This window comes from Hemicordylus capensis, chromosome 5 (genome assembly GCF_027244095.1).
Source record: "Hemicordylus capensis ecotype Gifberg chromosome 5, rHemCap1.1.pri, whole genome shotgun sequence".
Taxonomy (NCBI): Eukaryota; Metazoa; Chordata; class Lepidosauria; order Squamata; family Cordylidae; genus Hemicordylus; species Hemicordylus capensis.
The window spans coordinates 7,054,134-7,076,527 of record NC_069661.1 but is presented as its reverse complement, the minus strand read 5'-3'; the positions used below and the strand labels follow the sequence as shown (position 1 = coordinate 7,076,527).

Genomic DNA, 22,394 nt, shown 5'->3' with positions numbered 1-22,394 from the left:
GGCAATTGCCCAGTGATATTTTACTCTTTGGGGAAGAATTCACGAGTCGTCTGACAGGATCAAGCAGAGTCAGCAGAAGTTACCACCTGGAACAAATGTCCTATTTATCCCATTACAAACCCATGTTTGAAATGAAGGCTTGTATCACCAGTACTCTGGAACTTTTTAGTTGAGGTTCCAAATTCTGTTGCCAGATAAAGAAAGGGTCAGGGGAGGCAGACTGTCGAAAGCATAGCATCAGTCTGATGGGAGGGAGGCTCAGAAGCATCCCTATAGCACAATGCAGCAAACGTCAGCTCACAGCCTCAGCCAATGGGGCAACCAGTTGCCTGGACTGAAGCACACAAGGAGAAGTATAAATACCCCTGGCAAATTGCTGGGAATTCAGTGGGATCTCCAGACAGAAGGAGAGGAACAGTGACATTGAGAACGGGTGAGTAGAATTTTGCTAACTCTTGTGCAGTGAGTAGAGTGAGTAGTTTGCAAGCAAACTGGATGAGATAATGATATTTCAACTAGAAAATGCCTGGCTTCCGGGGATCATTCCGAAGATATTAATTGCTTAATAGCGGCTGTTAGACTTCCCAGGGTTGTGTTAGAATCTTTTTTTCACACCACAATAAGCGTAAAGTGGGTAAAGATTTCTTTTGTTTGTACTGGTTAAACTAGTGATACATTTTGCCCCAGATATTTTGGCAGCTCCTTCCCTAAAGTATTTGCCACTGACTTGCGTTCACAATGGGCTGCAATTATCACCGGGTAATTCCTTTTTCTATCTCCAGGGAATAATTTCTAGCTATTCCTCAGTGCCACTTAAAACATTCCATTAGATTCACCTCCATGAAGAGAAAGTGTGTGCTCCGTAATGTTTGAAGCAGGAATTTTTCCTTTCTTTCTTTCTTGTTGCAAACATGCTGATCAGGCAGCTGATGTGAGCAGCTGATGCCCAGTTAGTGCTTTCTTAGCAAAAAGAAGAAGAGTGCTTTCAGTGCACTTAAAAGAGGGCCTATTTATCATTTTATATAATGCTGTCGATACACATGGCATTTGAGCATGTAATGTTAAGCAAGAAGTCAGGTCTCAGCCCTGAGGAGATTACATCAAAGTCTAGCGGTTGGGTGGGGAGCGGAGAGGAACAGTGAACAAATAAGAACAGATGCATTTACATACAAAAATACTCTATAGGGTTAGGGTATTGTACGCTCTGAGGAGGATTCTCTGTGAAGGGTTTGATTCCCTGCGGAAGAAATGGTAGCATTCGAGGCATTATCTATAGCAGGGGTTCCCAATGGGGACACCCCAGCTTAGGAACTCCTGCTTCTGGATCGCCTGGGGGATTTGGGGATAGGGGGCACTGCCTTGCAGTGATTCCCCTTCTATCTCTCGGGTAGATTTCAGATGGTGGCACTTGGTGACATTTGCTCTTTGAAATCGGAGCTGATATGTACACAACAAATACTTATATACCACTTCAACAAAAGTTCTTATACACCACTTCAACAAAAGTTCCCAAAACGGCTTACATAGATATTAATTAAGTAATTAATTTAATTTAATTTAATTTAATTTAATGGCTCCCTGCCCTCAAAAAGCTCACAATCTAAAAAAGAAACATAGACACCAGCAACAGCCACAATTGGGATGCTGTGCTGGGGATTAATAGGGCTATATGGAGTCCCTCAGGGCTCCATGCTGTCACCAATGCTTTTTAAGATCTACATGAAACTGCTGGTTGAGGTCATCAGGGGATTTGGTGTTGGGTGCTATCAGTGTGCTGATGACACTCAAATCTATCCATATCACCACCACCACCACCACCATCACCATCACGAAATGGCATTATCTCCCTAAATGCCTACCTACAGGCAGTAATGGGCTGAATGAGGGTTAATAAATTGAAGCGGAATCCAAGCAAGATGGAGGTGCTCATTGTAGAGGGTTGTAATCTGGAGTATGGGATAGAATCTCCTGTTCTGGGTGGGGTTACCCTCCCCCAGAAAGAACAGGTATGCAGTTTGGGAGTGCTCTTGGATCCTGATCTCATCCTGGAGTCTCAGGCTGAGGCTATGGCCAAGAGCACTTTTCACCAGCTTCAACTGATATTGACAGATCCACCTGTTTCTTGGAGAGTGACCTCAAGACAGTGGTGCATCAGCTGGTAACCTCCAGGCTGGACTACTGCAGTGGGCTCTATATAGGGCGATCTTCGTACATGGTCTGGAAAACTTCAGTTAGTCCAAAATGCCGCAGCCAGATTTGTCTCTGGGGTAACTCGGAGAGACCATATAATGTTCATTTCATCTGGTGGCAACTTGGGATTGGGCCTTCTCAGTCCTCATCCCTGGTTGTAGAACACATTCCCCATGCGTTAGGGGTGTGCATGGACCAATTTTTGTGGTTCGGTTCAAATTCAGACCGAATTTGAACCAAACCACTGGTCTGCAAACTGGTTCGGTCAAACCAACCAGCCGGTCCAATCCATTCAATCGAACTGGCCTGACCTGGACCAAGGGGCTATGTTTGTAATGGGGGATCCGGTGAGGATTCCCCTTTACAAGCAAAGGGGGATCCTGCCTTTAAAAGGCTTCTAAGGGTGGCTGGGGGTGGTGGCGGTGAGAGGGCGCCTTTAAAAGTAGATGCTTACCAATCTGCTGGTGGCGGCATGGTCCTGGCCTCCACAGATGTGCAGAGGTCATTTGCATGCATTCCGCAAAGGCCAAAACCGCGCTGCCGCAGGATCTAAGCATCTACTTTTTAAAAGTGCCCTCTTGCTGCCCCCCCCCCAGTTGCCATTGGAAGACAAAATTCCCCTTTGTTTGTAAAAGGGAATCCTCACTGCATTCCCCTTTACAAACAGAGCCCCTCGGACCGTCCAACCAGGTCAAACCAGCCTGTAACGGACTGGGCTCGGTGCGGTTCAATCGCAGACTGAACTGCCTCTCCTGGAGGCTGGTTCGGTTCACAGTCAAACCATCAAACTGGCACGGTTATTCATTCATTCATTCATTCATTCATTAAACTTCTATACTGCCCAGAGATGAAAGTTTGGGCGGTATAGAAGTTTAATAAATAAATAAATAAATAAATAACATAAAACAATTAAAACACATATGAAAAGTTAAACAATGTAACAGTTTAAAATCAGCCATAAAATTAAAACAGACAATTTTAAAAAGCTGGGAAGCTTGGGTGAAAAGATGGGTTTTCAGATTTATTTATTTTTAATTGCCAGAGATGGGGAGGATTGTATCTCAGCAGGAAGCGCATTCCACAATCTCAGGGCAGCGACCGAGAAGGCCCGTCTCTGTGTAGCCACCAGACGCATCAGCGGTAACTGGAGACGGACCTCCTCAGATGACCTCAATGAGCGGTGTGGCTCATAGTGAAGAAGACGCTCTCTTAACTACCCAGGGCCTAAGCCATTTAGGGCTTTATAAGTTATAACTAGCACTTTGTATTTTGCCGGGAAACCTATTGGCAGCCCTGCACGGTTAGTTGCGGATTGGTTCATGCACATCCCTACCATGAGTATAAACGGTTTATCATCTTTGGAGGCCTTCAAGAGAGCCATAAAGACCCATCTTTTCAGCCTGGGCTTTTAATCATATTTAAGTGGTTTAAATGGTTTTTTAATGAGTTTTATGTTAATATATTAAATGGTTGTGTGTGTGTGTGTGTACTGTCTGAGCCATTTAGAATGGGTATATATATATATAAATGAAATGAACATATAAATATATGAGCATATAAATGAAATCAACAGAAACAAATAAATAAACTTATGTCTGTAGTTAGCTAGAGATAACTGGAACAGCTCTCCAAGACAGAGAGAACTGACGGAGGAAATGCACCTGCAATTACTGTCCCCAAATAATTCCATATAAGTGAGTGACTGCTGTCCTTCACCCTGATGGGTAAACATAAGCACTGAGGGGTACCACTGGGGTGACAGCTAAGTGCATTCTCTGCCCTTGGTGGCCCCCCTCCCCCAAATATCTTACAGTGCTCACACATGTGGTCTCCCATTCAAATGCAAGCCGGGGTGGACCATGCTTAGCAAAGGGGACAATTCCTGCTTGTTACCACAAGACCAGCTCTCCTCCCTATCTCCGCACCAAGTCAGACCCTTGGTCCATCGAGCTCAGTCTTGTCTGCACTGACTGGCAGCGGCTCTCCAAGGTTTCAGGCAGGAGTCTTTCCCAGCCCTGCTGGGAAGATGCTGCCAGGGACTGAACCTGAGACCTTCCACATGCAAAGGAGGTGCTCTGCCCCTGAACGACAGCTCCATCCCAGCCTCTTTGTTTTGGGGCAGAAGGCTAGCATATCTCCCCACTCCGTTGCTGAGTGTTCGAATTCTCCTTTCTCCCTTGCAGGCCGCACGGATATATCTGGGCTCAAACCAACGCCATGGGATGCCAGAGTCCTCTCTTGCTCTTCCTTTGCTTAGTTCTCACCATCAGTGTGCAGTTGTCAAAAGCTCAGCACTGGTCTCATGGGTGGTACCCTGGAGGGAAGAGAGAGATCGATTTGCCACCAAGTCCAGAGGTACACTGATGTGGTCTTTAATCCTCCATGATTTGTATAAATCCCACTGAACCCTATAAACCAGTGGTTCTCAAACTTGGGATTCCAGATGTTGCTGGACTACAACTTCCATCGGCCCCAGCCCCAATGGCCAAAGGCAACATCTGGACTCAAGTTTGAGAGCCCCTACGCTGGTATGTTTCCCAGAGTATGGGCAACACTTGTATCGGGCAGCAGCGATATAGGAAGATAAGAACATAAGAACAGCCCTGCTGGATCAGGCCCATGGCCCATCTAGTCCAGCATCCTCTTCACACAGTGGCCCACCAGATGCCTCTGAGAAGCCCACAGGCAAGAGCTGAGGGCATGTCCTCTCTCCTGCTGTTACTCCCCTGCAACTGGTACTCAGAGGCATAATCTCATACTGCACTGGAGATGCTGAAAGGCATCATCTCATACTGCACAGGAGATGGCAATGGTAAACCCCTCCTGTATTCTACCAAAGAAAAACCACAGGGCTCTGTGAGCACCAGGAGCCAATTCCGACTCGACGGCACACTTTACCTTTACTCTCCACCTAACTCTTCTTCCCTCACCCCCTCTGAATCCAGGTCTCCGAGGATATCAAATTATGTGATGGGGAAGACTGTAGTTATCTGAAGGTCCCAAGAGAGAAAATTGTGAAGACTCTACTGGTAAGCTAAGCAAAGTAGTGAGAGTTGCAGGCTCAGAGTTATCTTGGGGTATGTACTTCAACAAACAGTGACTTCCTATTGAAATGAATTGCTTTCTTTCCAAGGGCGATTCTTGTGCTACACTAAATTTCAGAAGTGCCATTCAAATGAATGAAACCCTGGGTGAGACTGGTGGGTCATACATAGGTTTTTTTAGGGACTGTCCACAAATGTCCTGACCAACAACCCCCTGAGAATCAAAAGCGCAAACCACGAAGGTCAATAGGCATTCACTGTCATCATTTTAGTATGTCCCGCATCATACAGAAAGCTAAGTTTGCAATCCTAAGGTGGTCCAGCACATAGGGGAAAATAGCAATTAAAAAATCAATGCAATTAAAAGTCAGTGGAAAATGAATCCATAAGACATCAAATCTTAGGCAGCACAGAAAACAGGACCTTTTAAAATGGCCATTTATGGGCAGTCCCTAAAAACAAAAGCATAACCAACCAATCGCCCTGGGTTTTATTCATTTGAATGGCCCTTCTGAAAGTCAGTGCATTGTAGTTGTCCTTCTGAAGGAAGCAATTGGTTTCCTCAGGCATTCTCCAGCCAGTGCAGAACAATGCAGTACATGGGGATTGGCTTCATTGCACATACCACACCAAGGCTACCTCAGTTGCACTAGTGGCTAGTCTGTTTCCAGGCCCACTTCAGTGCTAGTGCTGACTTTTAAAGCCCTACATGGCTTTTATTAGTCCCTGAAGGAGCACCTTCTGCAATAAGGTCATCCTTGGAGGCTGTCCTCTGGGTGCTGCCCCCTACAATGGTGCCTTTGTCTCAAAGCAAGCCCATGTGGCCGGGGTGGGGTGGGGGGTGGGGTAGGCGGAGAAGAAAAATGCTGAATCATCCCCTCCATGTTTGCTCAACAAAGGCTGTTCCTTTAAACTTAAACTGCTTAAACTGACCATGGTGGAATTAAAGGAAGCTGTACGAGATAGGATGGCATGGAGTGCATTGATCCAGAGTGACCAAGAGTCGGTCACGACTGAACAGATGAGAAAGAAAGCTTCTTCAGTAGTGCTGCCACCACACCCACTTTTTAACAGAGTGTAAGCCCCACCCTGGTGTGGGCAAAATTCCAGGGAACTCGCCTTCTCTTTACTATTGGAAAAGTACACAAAAATCTCCATATGCAAGCCTACACATGATGAGAACACTTGGTAGAGTTGCTTAGCAATTAAAATTGAGATGTGTTTGCACCAGAGTAAAACCCCTTTTTCCTGAGTTAAAAATCCACTCAGAGGCAGGTAAAATACAAAGAACAAAAAGGGGAAAACTTTATTCAGAATACTACAGACTGCTTCCGTCTTTCTCAGCTTCTAGTTACAAGTAAAAGAAATGTTCAGTAGTTGCAAGAATACTTCAAAAAGCAACCCAGTTGCAAGAAACAGGGATATAGGAACCTTTAAAAGCCCATTTAGGTTACAGAGACTTTTACAGCGCCCTGGATGGACTTGGGCACAAGTTTAGCATTTCTTACGTTACAGATAAACAAACTTAGAACAATTGTAAGGATTTGCAAAGCACAAAAAGGAAAAAAAGTTTCTGACGCGTACTAACTAGCAAACTGTTCCCTGGCTAGGCCTTTCAGAAGCCAAAAGCCCTGGCTTCCTTCCCACTTGAACTCACCCCAAATTCCAGGAGAGAATTCAAGCTTCCTGCAATCCTGTCTTTCAAGGATCTGCAGATGTCCTTCTATGAGAGAATTCTCCAGGCTAGCTTTTGACCATCATGCAGCAAAAATCCCTTGCTGTTCACTAAGCCTTCCGCCCATCCTCTCTCATCTCCCACCTAACTGCATCTGAGACAAAGAAACCCTTCTCTTCCTCTCTCATGGCCCTCAAGGTCCTGCCCACCATGTGCTGAGTGGCTGATCCTTAGCCTGTCAGTCAGGACAGGGTACACTTCCGGTTCACTCTTTAGAGGAAAGGAAAGGCTGTTATTGGCTGATCATTACAACATGGTTCTGTTTATCCTCACAACAACCCTGTGAGGTAGGTTAGGCTGAGAGATAAGTGACTGACCCAGAGTCATCCAGTGAGTTCCAAGACCAAGTGGGGATTTGAACTTGGGTCTTCCTGGTCCTAGTCCAACCTTCTAACCATCACACCACAAGACAAAGTCACAGGTCAGAGAAGCAGGCTGAGTAGCATTGTAGGAGTGTGATTGCACTAGTTTAAGTATTAGTGCAACACAGCAGACTTTTTTTTTTTTTTTAACATGTCCTCAGTGGAGCAGGTGGTTCAAAAGGTGATCCGTTCCACTGCTCAAGATTTCAGCCATAAGCTCTGTTTCCAGCAGTGGCCAGCCAAATGCTTTGGCAGAACATGAGCAGAACACAAAGTCAAAACCTCTTGATTTTTGCCACCTAGCAACTAGTATTCAGCGGTACACCGCCTTTGAGACTGGAGGCTCCATTTCGCTATCATACCTTTTTTTTTTTAAGACCCTCACTTTTCCCCTCTGAAGAGGCACTCCAATTCCTAACAGCATATAATGAATACCAAAAACAATGTCTCATAATCAAGTTACTGATAAAATTACGAAAGGCAAGAAAACAACATATTGGAGAGATATAAGAAATGTTAAATTAGGAGAAAAACAAAACAGCAAACCACAGAAATAAAAAGAAATTGAATAAAATTGTGTTTAAGTAGCAGTGGAACACCAACAAAGGAGCAAAATGAATCTCTAGTGGCAGGGAGTTCCACAAAGTGGGTGTCACCACTGGAAAAAAAACTATTCATAGACCTCTCCTCCATGATAAACTAGACCTAACCTCCATGATAACTGCATCATCAAAAGGTGACATGCACGAGTCTTCACAGACTGGACAATCCTTTTCAGTGGGGCGGGGGTGGTGGTCACTTTATACACACAGCTGCAAATAATCAGATGCAAAGTGATAATCACATATGTGGACCCTCTCAATGATCTCCAAAGGAGTTCTTCCCAAGCAGTATGTTTAGGACTGATGCAGACCCTCCTCGGTGTTGAAATGACGTATTGATTTGTCCATGTATTTATTTTCACAGGCTGACATGCTAGCAAGACAACTTCAGAAGAAGAAATGACAACCCTTTCTGTTGTGCTTGAGAATATTTAGCATCTGAGCAGACAGCTCACGTCTCTTATGCTTAATGTATTTTGTTTGTAGACTTGATGTGCATTGCCCAGCCGTTTAGGAAATTCTCATTTGAACACTGTAGCGATCTTTGCTTGGTTCCCAGCATGCAGACACCTGACCATAGTGGCTGAAATAGCACGTATTGCCTGTTGACCAGAGAGAAGAAAGACTCATGGGGAGATCTCTTTTAAAACTCCAGTAAAACTCCAGTAATTGAATAAAATATTTATTTTGCTACATATACAAACGTTTATACATTTTATGCTCTACATATGCATTTAAATACTCACCAGCATTTGAAGGTTTAAAGCTTGTTCTTAGGTTCCAGGGACTGAGGTAAAGGTAAAGTGTGCCATCAAGTCGATTTCGACTCCTGGTGACCACAGAGCCTCGTGGTTTTCTTTAGGTAGAATACAGGAGGGGTTGACCATTGCCTCCTCCTGCACAGTATGAGATGATGCTTTTCAGCATCTTCCTTTATCGCTGCTGCCCGATATAGTACCAGCGGGGATTCAAACTGGCAACCTTCTGCTTGTTAGTCAAGCATTTTCCCGCTCCACCACTTAAGGTGGTACTACAGGGACTGAAGTAAAGTGTAAAGCTTGCAGCCTTGAATGGGAATGGATTTCTCAAAGGATCTCTTTGATGCTTTCTTTGGATCTCTTCATGTACAACTTCTGGACTCCAAACTCTTACCAATGTTAAGAGCTTCCTTTCTGTAAATAACAGTTCTCAAGCAAATGTACACAGGAACATTTACTTATACTGTGTCCAGAGGTGCACTTAGGTAATTTTGGAGCTTGGACCTAAAGGCCTTTGGAGCCTTCCCCACTTGCTGGAAGCCCGCTCCCCACAAGTTAAGCATTATCTCCCTACACCAGGGGTGGGGAACCTTGGCCCTCCAGCTGTTGTTGAACTACAACTCCCATCATCCCCAGCCACAATTAGTATGGTGGGAGTTGTAGTTCAAAAACAGCTGGAGGGCCAAGGTTCCCCACCCCTGCCCTACACACACCATGTCAAACGCGGCATTTTAAACACATGGCTTCTTGAGGGCACAAACAGCAACTGAACTCATAAGACTCTAAGAACATAAAACAGATATAGGTATATGCAAATATGCAGTAGCAGAAACATATTCCCATCCCACATATTTATTTCCTCACTCTATCTCTAAAGCACCTGGCACAGGTCATAATCACACTCTGCCACCTGGCTCTGTGCGGGCCAGCAACAACTACCGTTAATTGTAATTATTTTTCAAAGTGCCAACAGAGGAAGCTACCCACTCAAGTTACAGAGTAGAGTGCAGAGTTTTCTTCATTGCTGCAGTTACCTAAAGAAGACGCATGGAGATTGTAGTACAATCTAAACGAAATAGGTTTATCGGTGAAGTACATTCTGCATCGTAAAGACCTACCCATGTCTAAGAGCTACATACATAATGGATAGATGGTTGGTCAGGGGGGCGGGGAGATGTTTCCATCTATCTCCTCTCCAAGAAGAAAGGAAGTGGACTGACTTCCCACAGGAAATACCTGAGGAGTCAAAGCAGGGGTCATAGAGTAGAGGTAAAGCAGGGACAGGTAAGGAGACCCTCACTAACAACCTCTACTCCCAATGCCCCTATTGATGATCATTAGGATAGTTGGTGCAAAAGGTTGATGCACTGGAACTCCAAAACAACCACACCACCCAAGAGGATTTGGGGGGGCCCCAGGGGGTATGGAGGCCCTGGACTTCGGGGCCAAAGTTCAGGGGTAAAAGCACCACTGACTGAGTCAGACCATTGGGCCATCTAGCTCAGTATTGTCTACACAGACTGACAGGGGCTTCTCCAAGGTTGCAGGCAGGAATCTCTCTCAGCCCTGTCTTGGAGATGCTGCCAGGGAGGGAACTTGGAACCTTCTGCGGGGTCTGTTCTGGTTTGCATTTGAATGGGAGAGATGGACCAATGTTCTGACTTGGTATAAGTAGTACACAAAAGAACCCCAAATAACTATCTCAATATACAAATCGTGAGTCATGAAGTATCTCACTTAATCAAACTTGCATAATAAATTATAACCCTTCATTGATTCCTATGTGTTGTGTTTGGGCTCTCTTGAGTGGGATGGTGCGGGGGGTGCATCTGGCATTTCTGGGGTGGCTACTGCTGTAGTGGTGGGGAATAGAAGAATTGGCGCTGGCAGAACAGGGGAAGAGAAACTAGTAATTTAGTAACTGTTTCCACTTCCAACTGCCTTGTCAAATCTTAGGCCTTGGGGAGCAGCTCCAACTATCCACAGAGTCTGGCCTTGCTCCTCGGCAATGCCAGGTCAGTTCAGAATAAGACCGAAATTGTCCATGATTTGATCATGAAAGAGGGAGCTGACCTGGTTTGTATAACTGAGACCTGGTTGCGGGAAGCAAGTGGTCCAGTTTGGGCCCAGCTTCTTCCACCAGGCTACTCTGTTGTGGAACAGGCTAGGGGAAGTGGGGGTGGGGGTGGAGTGGCTGTGGTCCATAAGGCTACCATTCCCCTTACCAGGGCCCTTGTGAGACAGTTGACTTATATTGAGTGTGTCTTTCTGAGGCTGGGGACTAGGGATAGATTGGGGATTCTGTTGGTGTATAGTCCACCCCGCTGCCCAACTGACCCCCTAACTGAGCTGACAGAGCTGATCTCAGAGTGGTGTTGGAGTCTCCCAGGCTTCTGGTGCTGCTGGGGACTTCAACATCCACTTTGGGGCTGGCTTGTCTGGTGTGGCTCAGGAGTTCATAGCGGCCATGACAACTATGGGCCTATCCCAATTAGTTTCTTGTATTTTAAATTTTTATTGGCTTTTACAATAGCTTTACATTCAAATTACATTCATGTATTTATTTAAGTAAATATTGACTTCCCGCTTACCTATCTGCACAGTTCACATTAACTATACATATAAACCATTGCTATAATAATTCAAAACATAGATACTCCATATTACTACTTGATTTTACCCAACCCAACCTTCTGTTATTACTATATTTCAAACCCTGCTGAAAAGTCCATATTAGAAAAATAGTTCTTTAAGCAAAGTAAAAATGGTTCCCAATCTTCTTTGAAAGATTCCAAAATTTCATCCCTTATAAGTGCTGCAAGCTTTGCCATCTCAGCATATTCCAAAATTATCAACCAGTCTTCTTTTGAGGAAATTTTAGTGTCCTTCCACTTCTGCACATATACTATCCTAGCCGCCATGGTTGCATACATAAAGAATGTTAAATTTCTTCTGAAAAACTCTCCTTGGGTTATTCCCAGCAGGAAGGATTCTGGCCTCTTAGGGAATGTCATTTTAAAAATGTTCTTCAACTCATTATATATCATATCCCAACAAGCCTTTGTCTTCCCGCATGACCACCACACATGGAAAAAAGTTACTTCACATTGTCCACATTTCCAACATTTGTTTGAAACATTTTTACATTAATGCTAATTTTTTCAGTGTCAGATACCACCTATACATCATCTTATAATAATTTTCTTTTAAAGTATAACATGCAGTAAAGCTTAAATCAGTTTTCCATAATTTTCCCCAACCATATCTATATTATGACCCACATCTTGAGCCCATTTTATCATAGTCGTTTTAACCACTTCATCTCTTGTCTCCTCCAAAAGCAACAACTTGTACATCTTAGAGACTAATCTTTTGTCATTTTCACAAAACTCCTCCTCGAATCTCGACATTTGATCCACAAATCCAACTTTAAGATCCTTTTTATAAATTTCATTTAGCTGATGATACTTATCCCAATTAGTTTCTGAACCAACTCATGTTGCAAGCCACACACTCGATTTGGTCTTTGTTTGGATCAGAGGGGTGTTCTGTGGGTGCGAGATCCGGTGCTTTCCTCATTGTCATGGACAGACCACTATCTGGTTAAGGTTGGTTTCACAGCCATAATCCACCCCCGCAGGGGCGATGGACCTATTAGGATGGTCCGCCCAAAAAGACTCTGGACCCAACAGGTTACCAAAAGGCCTTGGAGGGTTTTGAAATTGGTGTGGCCATTGATTCTGTCGATGACCTGGTGGGAACCTGGGATAGGGAATTCACCAAGGCAGTAGACATGATTGCTCCTAAGCGTCCCTCCCAACCTGCTTCAAAAATGGCCCCTTGGTATACCGAGGGGCTACGACAACTGAAGCGTCTGGGTAGGCGACTGGAATGCAAGTGGAGGAGAACTCGGCTTGAATCTGACAGGATGCAGCATGTAACCCATTTGAAGACTTATGCAGTAGTACAGTAGTGTACAGCGAAAAAGGAATTTTGGTCTGCGCGCATAGGTTCGCGTTCAGCAGAGCTATCCCGGGTTTTGAGGAGTTTAGTTTCTGCTCCTTCAACTTCAAATCAGTCCCTGGGGTCGGTCTGCTGTGAGGCTTTTAATGGGTTATTTGCGGACAAAATCTCCTGTATTTGGGCTGACTTGGACCCCACTATTTCTGCCAGGTCTATGGAGGAGGTGTCCAGCAATCCTTCTTGAAGTATTAGGTTGGATCAGTTTCAATCCGTGACTGTGGATAAGCTGCTTGAGGCGGTGCAGCCTACCACCTGTTGAGCGACTTGGCTGCTTCTATCTAGCAGGGAGATTGTTGGAGATGGCCTAGTTAATATCATAAACACATCACTGAGGGAGGGTAGGGTGTCTCCTTGTCTGAAGGTGGCAATGGTTAGACCGCTCCTTAAGAAGCCTTCCCTGGACCCCTTAGTGATGGATAGTTACAGGCCAATCGCCAATCTCCCTTGGTTGGGCAAGCTGATTGAGAGGCTGGCCAGGCAGTTTTGGAGGAAACCAATTATCTAGACCCATTTCAGACTGGCTTTAGAGCTGGCTATGGGGTTGAGACAGCCTTGGTCAGCCTGATGGATGACCTTTACTGGGGAATCGACAGAGGGAGTGTGACTCTGTTGGTTCTTCTGGATCTCTCGGCGGTGTTCAATACCATCGACCACGGTATCCTTCTGGTTCACCTGGGGGAGTTGGGGATAGGGGGCACTGCTTTGCAGTGGTTCTGCTCCTATCTTTTGGGTAGGTTCCAGATCGTGGAGCTTGGTGACAGTTGCTCCTCCAAACGGGAGCTGTTATATGGCATCCCTCAGAATCTACCACGTTGCATAGTGAATCTGCAAAGGAACGTTTGGGTGCCTAGTCAAAAGCCTGAGATGGGGAATGCTCTGTGCTCTAAGAACTCCACCCCAGGGGCTCCCAACTCCCAACCACCCCACCCCACCCCACCCCGGATACAGATCTGAGAACTCACCCCTCGTTTCACTGGACTGCTCCCCGCCAAACCTAATCACTTATATCTCCCTCCCAAAATGTAACCCCCCCCCACAAAAAAAGAGAGAGAACTTCTTCCACAAGCTTTCAGGCAATCTGCACCCCTGACTAACGACAGCACAGAAAGACTGAGCCCCTGGTTCCCTCTGCAAGGCCTTCTGAAAACTTACATGACACCCGGAAGGGAGCACATGTCACTGGTGCGCTCGTAGGAGACCAAGACCCTGAGTGGGAGTGGGGAACTGAAGTGACTGAGGCAGCATTGAGATAGCACAGGCAAGCACTGAAATTGCGCCCCCCCCTCCAAACATCAGACACCCATTTTACAGATAACTTGTCTTTACCATAATCAGGGCTGGGGGATCTGGCGCCCCAATGCAACATTCTGTTGAGCACCTTGACCCTTAGGATAAACAGATGCCGAAGGTAACTGTCCCTAAACAAGCGAAGTCCCATTGAACTTTGTATGACTGAATTTCTATCTCATCTCTGAAAAGTAAGAAACTTGGAGCCAAGTCTTTGCTTTTGAGTATGAGGGAGAAGGCAATCCTTTGGATACACAGGTCTCTAAAGGTAGCAACCAGCAACTTAAATTGGCCCCTGAAGTAAACCACTGCAGATAAGCAAGAGTATAATATGCACCCCTGTGCACAGCATGCTTGATTAATCCACCTTTTGGAAGGAAAACTTTTCAAATACTATTCAGCTCTTTAACCGGAGGGGGGGGAATCTACATCCAATAGAACTCTCCTATTTTGTAATAAATCCCCCTGATGAAGACATCAGCAAATTAGAGGATCATATGGGAAAGATAGTCCTTCAAATACCTTGGTCCACAACATCTGCCTTTGTAGCAAAACTCTTATTCTAAACTAGTAACCTGATTTTATTTTGCTTTTTAGCTTCTGTCTCAGTTTGGTAAAATTATTTAAATCTTTTTGTTCCCATTTGATTTCATTTTCTATTCCACAAGCTTCCACACCCCTCATAGCTCACTAGATAAACTGAGATGATTCTAATAAGAGGTGGGGGGAATACATCAACAAACTTCTCCAAATAATATAGATTCTCTACCAATCGGCTGCTGTTCTGCTTTGGAAGACAGGATCAGGTGTAAGTATTGTGTTGCAGTGATGTAAGCAACTCAAAAAGAAATAAAACAGCACTGCATGAATGTTGGAAGTTAAAGGACTTTGCGCTGTCTCTTTGTCTCAGACAGTGGAGGACAGACTAGTGAGTCAGAGGGCTAGAGGGTCAAGACATTGGTCATCACTTCTCCACTGCTCTGATGCTATCCCTTTGATATGTAGATTGCTAATCTCAGGGACTAACTTCCTTTTCTCTCTCTCTTCCCTACCTGCCCTTCTACCTTGCAACATGGCAAGCCTCTCTCCCTGCACCATATGTGCAGAGAAGATGCAGAATCCATCTGCATCCAGCTAGATAGATAGATTAGAGATCCTAACTCCTCACTTTCCTATCTAGAATGGAGTTCCTTAATAAATGCCTTATATATTGATTTGAAACTATGAATTGGCTCCAAGTTACTTTACTCTCAGCATACACACATGCCTAACTAAATCTGCTGTGTTCTGCCTCTGTGCATTCTGCTATAATGAGAAAGGGATTCTCTCACCACAGAGAATTTCCAACAGGTTATGGGAGCCCAGTATTTTGAGCTGCATGTACTGCAACTAGAGAGTTAGGTTTGTTCCAGGAGATCCAGTGAGATCTAGCGTGGACACTTTGAATTGCTAATCTACAGCAACTGCCTTTTGGAGCCAGCAAGGATGGCTACTTACCTAGAGGGAAAACTCAGGCTGACTATCCTGAATGCAGACAACTATTAGGAATGGAAGACTCGATTGAGGATTGCACTGAAAGCAGAAGGACTCCAAAAAGTTACTGAGGAGGACCCCCCCACAGATGGAACCACAACTGCTGAGAAAACTTCCAAAGAAAAATGGTTGTGCCAAGATGCGAAAGCTGGAGCGTTGATCACAGCTTCTGTGAGTAAAAATTACCTTTACACCATATGTGATCTTGGAACCTCAAAGGAAATGCTAAGCAAGCTAGATTCCTTGCATATGAAGAAGGGGTGGGCATACACCTTTAACTTGAGAAAGAAAATGCAAGATCTTCAGTATAAAGATGGGGACTGTTTTTCTACATATGTTGGATTTTTGGAAGATTTCTTTTTTCAATTTAAGGAGGCAGGGGAACAATTTACAGAGAGTCAGAAGCTGGAAGCTCTGTTCCTAAGCATGCCCCCCCAGCTATAGCAGTATAATCGGCCAATTGGAAACCCACACCAATCTAAGCTTTGAGAAAGCAATACAAACATTGTCTTCTGAAGCAAATAGAAGAAAGGTTTTGAATTCACACTATGAAAGTGAATTGGCAAGTAACTTTGCTCTTAAAGCAACAATTGATCATTCTAGAGGAAACCCAAGGTGGGGAGGGAATGCTGCAAGAGGAAACTGCATGGGGCCCCCACATTTACATACAAAGAGATCTGGCTTTGCCGCCAAAGAAACTCAGTCCAGAGAGAGAGGTCACATGACCACCAGCAGGGAGACTGCTCCTGAAATGAGGCCAACTGGGACTAATGCCTTTAGATGTTTTCTATGTAACCAATTTGGCCACAAGGTGGCGAACTGTCCCAAGAATCAAACAAAGGATTTTAATACAGAAAGATATTTGAACAGGAACTTTAATGTTAACTTGATGCAAAGCGATGAAAAGTTCATTTATTTGGATTCTGGTTCATCTGTCCATATTTTGAATAATCTGGGTTTCTATACTGAACTGTTTGATATTCCTGAAGAGACAGTTTATTTGGGCAATAATACTACAATTAAAGCCAAGAAGAAAGGCGGGGGAATTTTGTATTGCAAATTGCTGGATGGATCTGTTAAACCATTTTTTCTTAAAGATGTTTTATATATCCCTGACTTCTCAAGCTCTTTGATTTCAATATCCAAGCTAGAGAAACAAGGCTGTGAACTGTATATTAAAAATGGACAATGTGTTGTTACTCAGAATGGAGAAGTTTGCCTTGTAGGCTCTAAATCCAAAGGTCTTTACAGTGTGGAGGAGCAATCTACAGACAGAGAAAGACCAGCCCAGTCTAAACCTGAGGCATACCAGCCTAATGAAGTGAACCTTGCTAAGTCATGCCTGCATGAAAACTGCTTGCAACTGTGGCATAGACGCCTAGGACACAGGAGCTATGAGTCAATCCAGAACATGAAGGAAAAGGGATTTGCTAATGGCATTAATTTTGTACCATGTGACATTGTAACTAACTGTGTTTGTTGTCTTGAGTCCAAAGCAGTTAACAAGCCATTTCCTAAGCAGAGTGAAAGGAAGACCGGAAGACCCCTAGAGCTGATTCACAGCAATATATCTGGACCACTACCAGCAACCATAGGTAATAAAAAATATTTTCTAACAATAACGGATGATTTCTCACGATACATGTGTGTATTTCTACTAAAGGAGAAATCACAGACGCTGGAGAAATTACAAGAATATGTGGCGATGGCAAGCAAAAAATTTGGCTGGAAGCCAAAGATCCTACGCACAGACAATGGAGGAGAATATATGTCCAACGCCACACAGTAGTTCCTGAAAGAACATGGCAACGTGCATCAAACCACGGTAGCTTACTGCCTGTCCCAAAATGGAATCTCAGAAAGAAAGAACAGAACTCTACTGGACATGGTAAGATGCATGCTTGCTGACGCACACCTCCCACAGAAATTCTGGGGAGAAGGCATCATGACTGCTGCATACATACAAAAGAGAATGGACACAAAGCCTATAGGAACAACACCATATGAACTTTGGCATGGTCATAAGCCGTCCATGACGCATCTGCGTGTCTTTGGAAGCACGGCTTACTCATACATCCCAAAGGAAAAAAGGACTAAGTTAGGGGCTAGAGCCACAAAAAGGATTTTTGTAGGCTACTCAGCACAATCGAAAGGCTACAGAATTCTGGATCCTGACAAGAACAAGATAACCATAAACAGAGCAGTGTATTTTGATGAGAATAAAAGAGCTACACCTTCAGAGGGGGCCTACACCGAAGCAAGGAACCAGACCAAGCACCCTGATGACTGAATTATGCTTCCTGATCTCACAGGAATTGAGGAGGAGGAGACAGCAGATCCAGATCCAACCACACTCGACACAGAGACCCCCAGTGATCCACCAGACACACCCAAGGTAATGGGAGAGACCACAGAGGGTGAGGTGAGGCGATCAACGCGCTCAAACAGAGGTATTCCAGCTCCGAGACTGTTCTACCTCGCAAGAACGGCGGAACAACCAGAACCTTCATCATGGGAGGAAATATCCCAGCTACCACAACCAGAAGCCCAGAAGTGGAAACAAGCTGCAATTGAAGAGCTTGAGGCTCTACAGAAAAAAGCCTCAAGGAAGGAAAGTTATAGGCTGCAAATGGGTTTTCAAACTCAAACATGATGCTGATGGTGAGATTCAGCGCTACAAAGCCAGATTAGTAGCAAAAGGATATTCACAGAAATATGGAGAAGATTATGATGAAACCTTTGCACCAGTGGTTAAACATACTACAGTAAGGACTCTGTTAAGTATTGCTGCTAGCAAAGGAATGCATGTTGAACACCTAGACGTGAAAACTGCATTCTTGCATGGCGAACTAGAAGAGGACATTTACATGCAACAACCACCAGGTTTCTTAGAGAAAGGCAAAGAGGACTATGTATGCAAACTGCAAAAGAGCATTTATGGTTTAAAACAGGCTGCCAGAGCATGGAACATAAAACTAAATGATATGCTGCTTCAAGCAAACTTCAAAAGAAGTAATGCGGATCCCTGCCTATACACGAGGTGCATCGATGGCAAGTGGACCTACATTTTGGCATATGTTGATGATTTGATTCTTGCCTATGAGAATCCAGATGACAGCAAGGAAATAATGCATCATCTGAACAGAGATGTGGAAGTCAAGCGACTTGGCAACATTGCACAATACTTGGGCATTCAAGTACAAAAAGAGAAAGATGGAAGTTTCCTCATCAACCAAGAACAGAAAATTAAAGACTTCATAAACCTGCTCAGACTGGAAAATGCGAATCCTACACCAACTCCAATGGAAATGAACTACATAAAGCAAGAAGATCAAACTGAGCCACTATCTGACAACCATAGATATTGTGAAGCATTGGGTAAGCTTTTATACATTAGTACACTCACTAGGCCAGATATTAGTACAGCAGTTGGCTTACTTTGCAGAAAGACTGCATCACCAACAGTCAAGGACTGGAATGAATTAAGAGACTTGTTAGGTACCTAAAGGGTGCTGCACACTTTAAGCTCAAGCTGCCAGCTAACAGTCAACCAAAACTAGAAGCATACGTAGATGCAGACTGGGGTGGAGATCTAACAGAAAGGAAATCCACCAGCAGTCACATAATTTTCTATGGAGATGGAGCCATAAGCTGGTCAAGCACAAAGCAAGACATAGTAGCATCATCAACCACTGAAGCGGAATATGTATCAGCTGCACAGGGCTGTCACGAGATTCAATGGCTGTGTCAACTACTGAAAGACCTAGGTACAGATGTACCACAGCCCATACAAGTGTATGAAGACAACCAAAGCTGCATTCAACTCTCCAAACAAGAAGATGTAAAGGGGTGTACCAAACATATTGATGTGAAGTACCATGTAGTGAGAAGTCTGCAGAAGGATGGACTAATCAAGCTGATCTACTGCCCAACAAATGAAATGCTTGCAGACATACTCACTAAGCCACTACCAAGACACTGCTTTGAAAAGCTGAGAGAGAAAATGAATCTTGTGAACTGAGTCACGAGACATCGAGAGGGGGTGTTGGAAGTTAAAAGACTTTGCGCTGTCTCTTGTCTCAGACAGTGGAGGACAGACTAGTGAGTCAGAGGGCTAGAGGGTCAAGACATTGGTCATCCCTTCTCCACTGCTCTGACACAATCCCTTTGGATATGTAGATTGCTAATCTCAGAGATTAACTTCCTTCCTCTCTCTCTCTTCCCTACCTGCTCTTCTACCTTGCAACATGGCAAGCTCCTCTCCCTGCACCATGTGTGCAGAGAAGATGCAGAATCCATAGATTAGAGATCCTAACTCCTCACTTTCCTATCTAGAATGGAGTTCCTTAATAAATGCCTTATATATTGATTTGAAACTATGAATTGGCTCCAAGTTACCTTACTCTCAGCGTACACGCATGCCTAACTAAATCCGCTGTGTTGTGCCTCTGTGCACTCTGCTATAATGGAAAGGAGATTCTCTCACCACAGAGAATTTCCAACAGCTAGCACGAGATTTCAGGCAAAACATGCAGCAGGTAACTGAGGAGGAGAACAGGCTATTTTATTCCAATTCAGTACAGATTTCCTGTCTGTTTCATTTCATTATTTTTTTTTTTAAGCCCCAGAGGTTGTCCCGATTTGGGCAGATTCCACTTCCAGGATCGATATGAAATTCTAACTTCTCTGCAGGGAAAGGAAAAAGGTTGAAATTAGTTTTCAAAATAGGCATACTTATTCCTAGGGAGACAACTAGGAGGACGTCCTCCCTTAATGCTAAGGAGATCCTAGCACCTTATTTATTGAAAATGTCTGCATTCCTCCTCCTTGTATAAAACCAAGGCTAGAACTCAGAACCAGCAGCTCAAATCATTCATTCACAAACAGGAGTCCCTATAAATTCAGCAGCAAGAAGACCAGAAGTTGCTGTGAAGCAATAAAACCCAACAACAACTGCCGCTTTAGGAGTGTTCAAAAGCTGGGCTTGGATGAGGTGGTTTTTGGCCTGATACGTGAAACTCATCAAGTTACTTGCTGAGAGAGTATTCCAAAGTCAGGCTGCCAGCACTAATCAGGCCCTTTCCCCAGCCAACATCTCCCACAGCTCAGACTGTCCAGGAACCTGCAGACTGTGGTTGGGTGCTTGGTTCTCACCAGGAATGCAAAAAGGAAAGGGCAACATGAAACCCTGAGCATGTAGACTGCAGCCTTGAGACTGAAAGGAAATGTGTTACTAGGGCTGTGCTATAGCCCTCCAGATCAAAAGGCTGAGCATGAGCTGGAACTGGAGAAGCAAATCAGAGAGGCATCAGAGAGAGACGGATTGGTCCTAATGGGTGACTTCAATTACCCACACATAGACTGGGCAAATTCACATTCAAGTCATGACAGAGAGGCCAGATTCCTAGACATGCTAAATGATCGTGCCTTAGAACAGTTGGTGGCGGAACCAACCAGAGAGGAGGCGACCTTGGACTTAATCCTGAGTGATCCCCAGGACCTGCTGCATCAGCGTTGTTGAACCACTGGGGAACAGTGACCATCGTGTGATCCAATTCAGCTTATATGTGAATGGAGGATTGCCAAGGAAGTCCAGCACAGCTGTGTTGGACTTAGAAAGAGGAAACTGGTCACAAGGGAGCTGAAAGGGAATGCCAGGAGGGTCAAATCACTCCGGAAAGCATGGAACCTATTTCAAACTACAATAATAGGAGCTCAACTGTAATGCATACCAAGGAGGAGAAAATGTATACTAAGAAGGTACCACCAAGTTCAGGAGGACACCAGCGTGGCTAACAAGTGGAGTCAGGAAAACTATCAAAAGGAAGAAGACTTCCCTCAGAAAATGGAACTCCTACTCAAAATGAAGAGAACAGAAATGAACATGAAACTCGGGCCAAAGAAATGCAAGGAGACAACGAGGGAGTTCCCACGATCAGTGGGAGCTGCCAGATGGGGTTAAGCTTAGCCCGCTCTCCCTGCAGATGAGTGCCCACAGATTCCCGGGCGGCCGGATTGGCCGCCCACATGACTGCCAGCCCCGTCACGGAGCTGGTGGGGGCTGCTGGGATTGGGGGCTGTGCTGCCCCCAGGGGTTCCAGTGCACAGGGCATGCTGGAGAGACCCCCGAGCCGGGCGGCTGCTTTTTAGCCTCCCGGTCAGAGGTCTGCCATGCCGTGGAGCCGCGGCTCGCGGCAACACACAATCCCAAAGCCCGGATCGGAGCACTCACTCTGCTAACCTGGGCTTGGGGAGGGTAATTTTAGCAGGTTACCCGCTTGGGTGAGACCAGGCTTGGCTGCGAGCCTGGTGGTTCTGACACACATGTGAAATGGGGCTAGGCTCCCTTAGCCCGATTTCGCCCGATCGTGAGAATCGCCTATGAAAGGGATTGTTAAGGAGGTCAAGGAGATTGCAGAGAAGCTGAAGGGTTCTTTGCATCTGTCTCCATAGCGGAGGACACTGATCTGCTGGGGGTTGTTAATTTTACCCGCAGTCGGCAAAACAACAGAGCACTGAGGAACGAGCACACACTGCAGTTACAGAGCAGGTAGAAGAGGATGGTTTTGCTGTTGCAGCTGTTTAGAGCAAACACATGGAGATTCTTGTAGAACTAAATACTAAGTATTTATTGGGGAAGTACACTTGGATAGGAGAGACCTAATCCTAATCTAAAGGACTACATAGTGGATAGTTAAGGAGGGAGAGAGATGTTTTCATCTTCTCTCTAGGAGGAAAGAAACGATTGTGTCTCACAGGAAGTGCAGAAGAATCAGTTCAGGGGTCATAGAACAGGGACAGCTAGGGAGACCCTGACTCACTGTCTCTGCTGCCAATGTCCCTAGTGTTCATGAAGATAG

The 22,394-nt window shown here is 44.9% G+C and overlaps 1 protein-coding gene across 1 annotated transcript; it reads left to right on the top strand.

The window, feature by feature from the left end:
• The first annotated feature begins 328 nt into the window (after positions 1-328).
• Positions 329-8,636, top strand: LOC128327735 (progonadoliberin-2). The gene is made up of 4 exons (XM_053256928.1): positions 329-433; positions 4,374-4,545; positions 5,136-5,219; positions 8,298-8,636. Exons 2-4 carry the CDS (start codon positions 4,408-4,410, stop codon positions 8,334-8,336), a joined length of 261 nt encoding a protein of 86 aa, XP_053112903.1. The 5' UTR covers positions 329-433; positions 4,374-4,407; the 3' UTR covers positions 8,337-8,636.
• Positions 8,637-22,394: the final 13,758 nt, after the last annotated feature.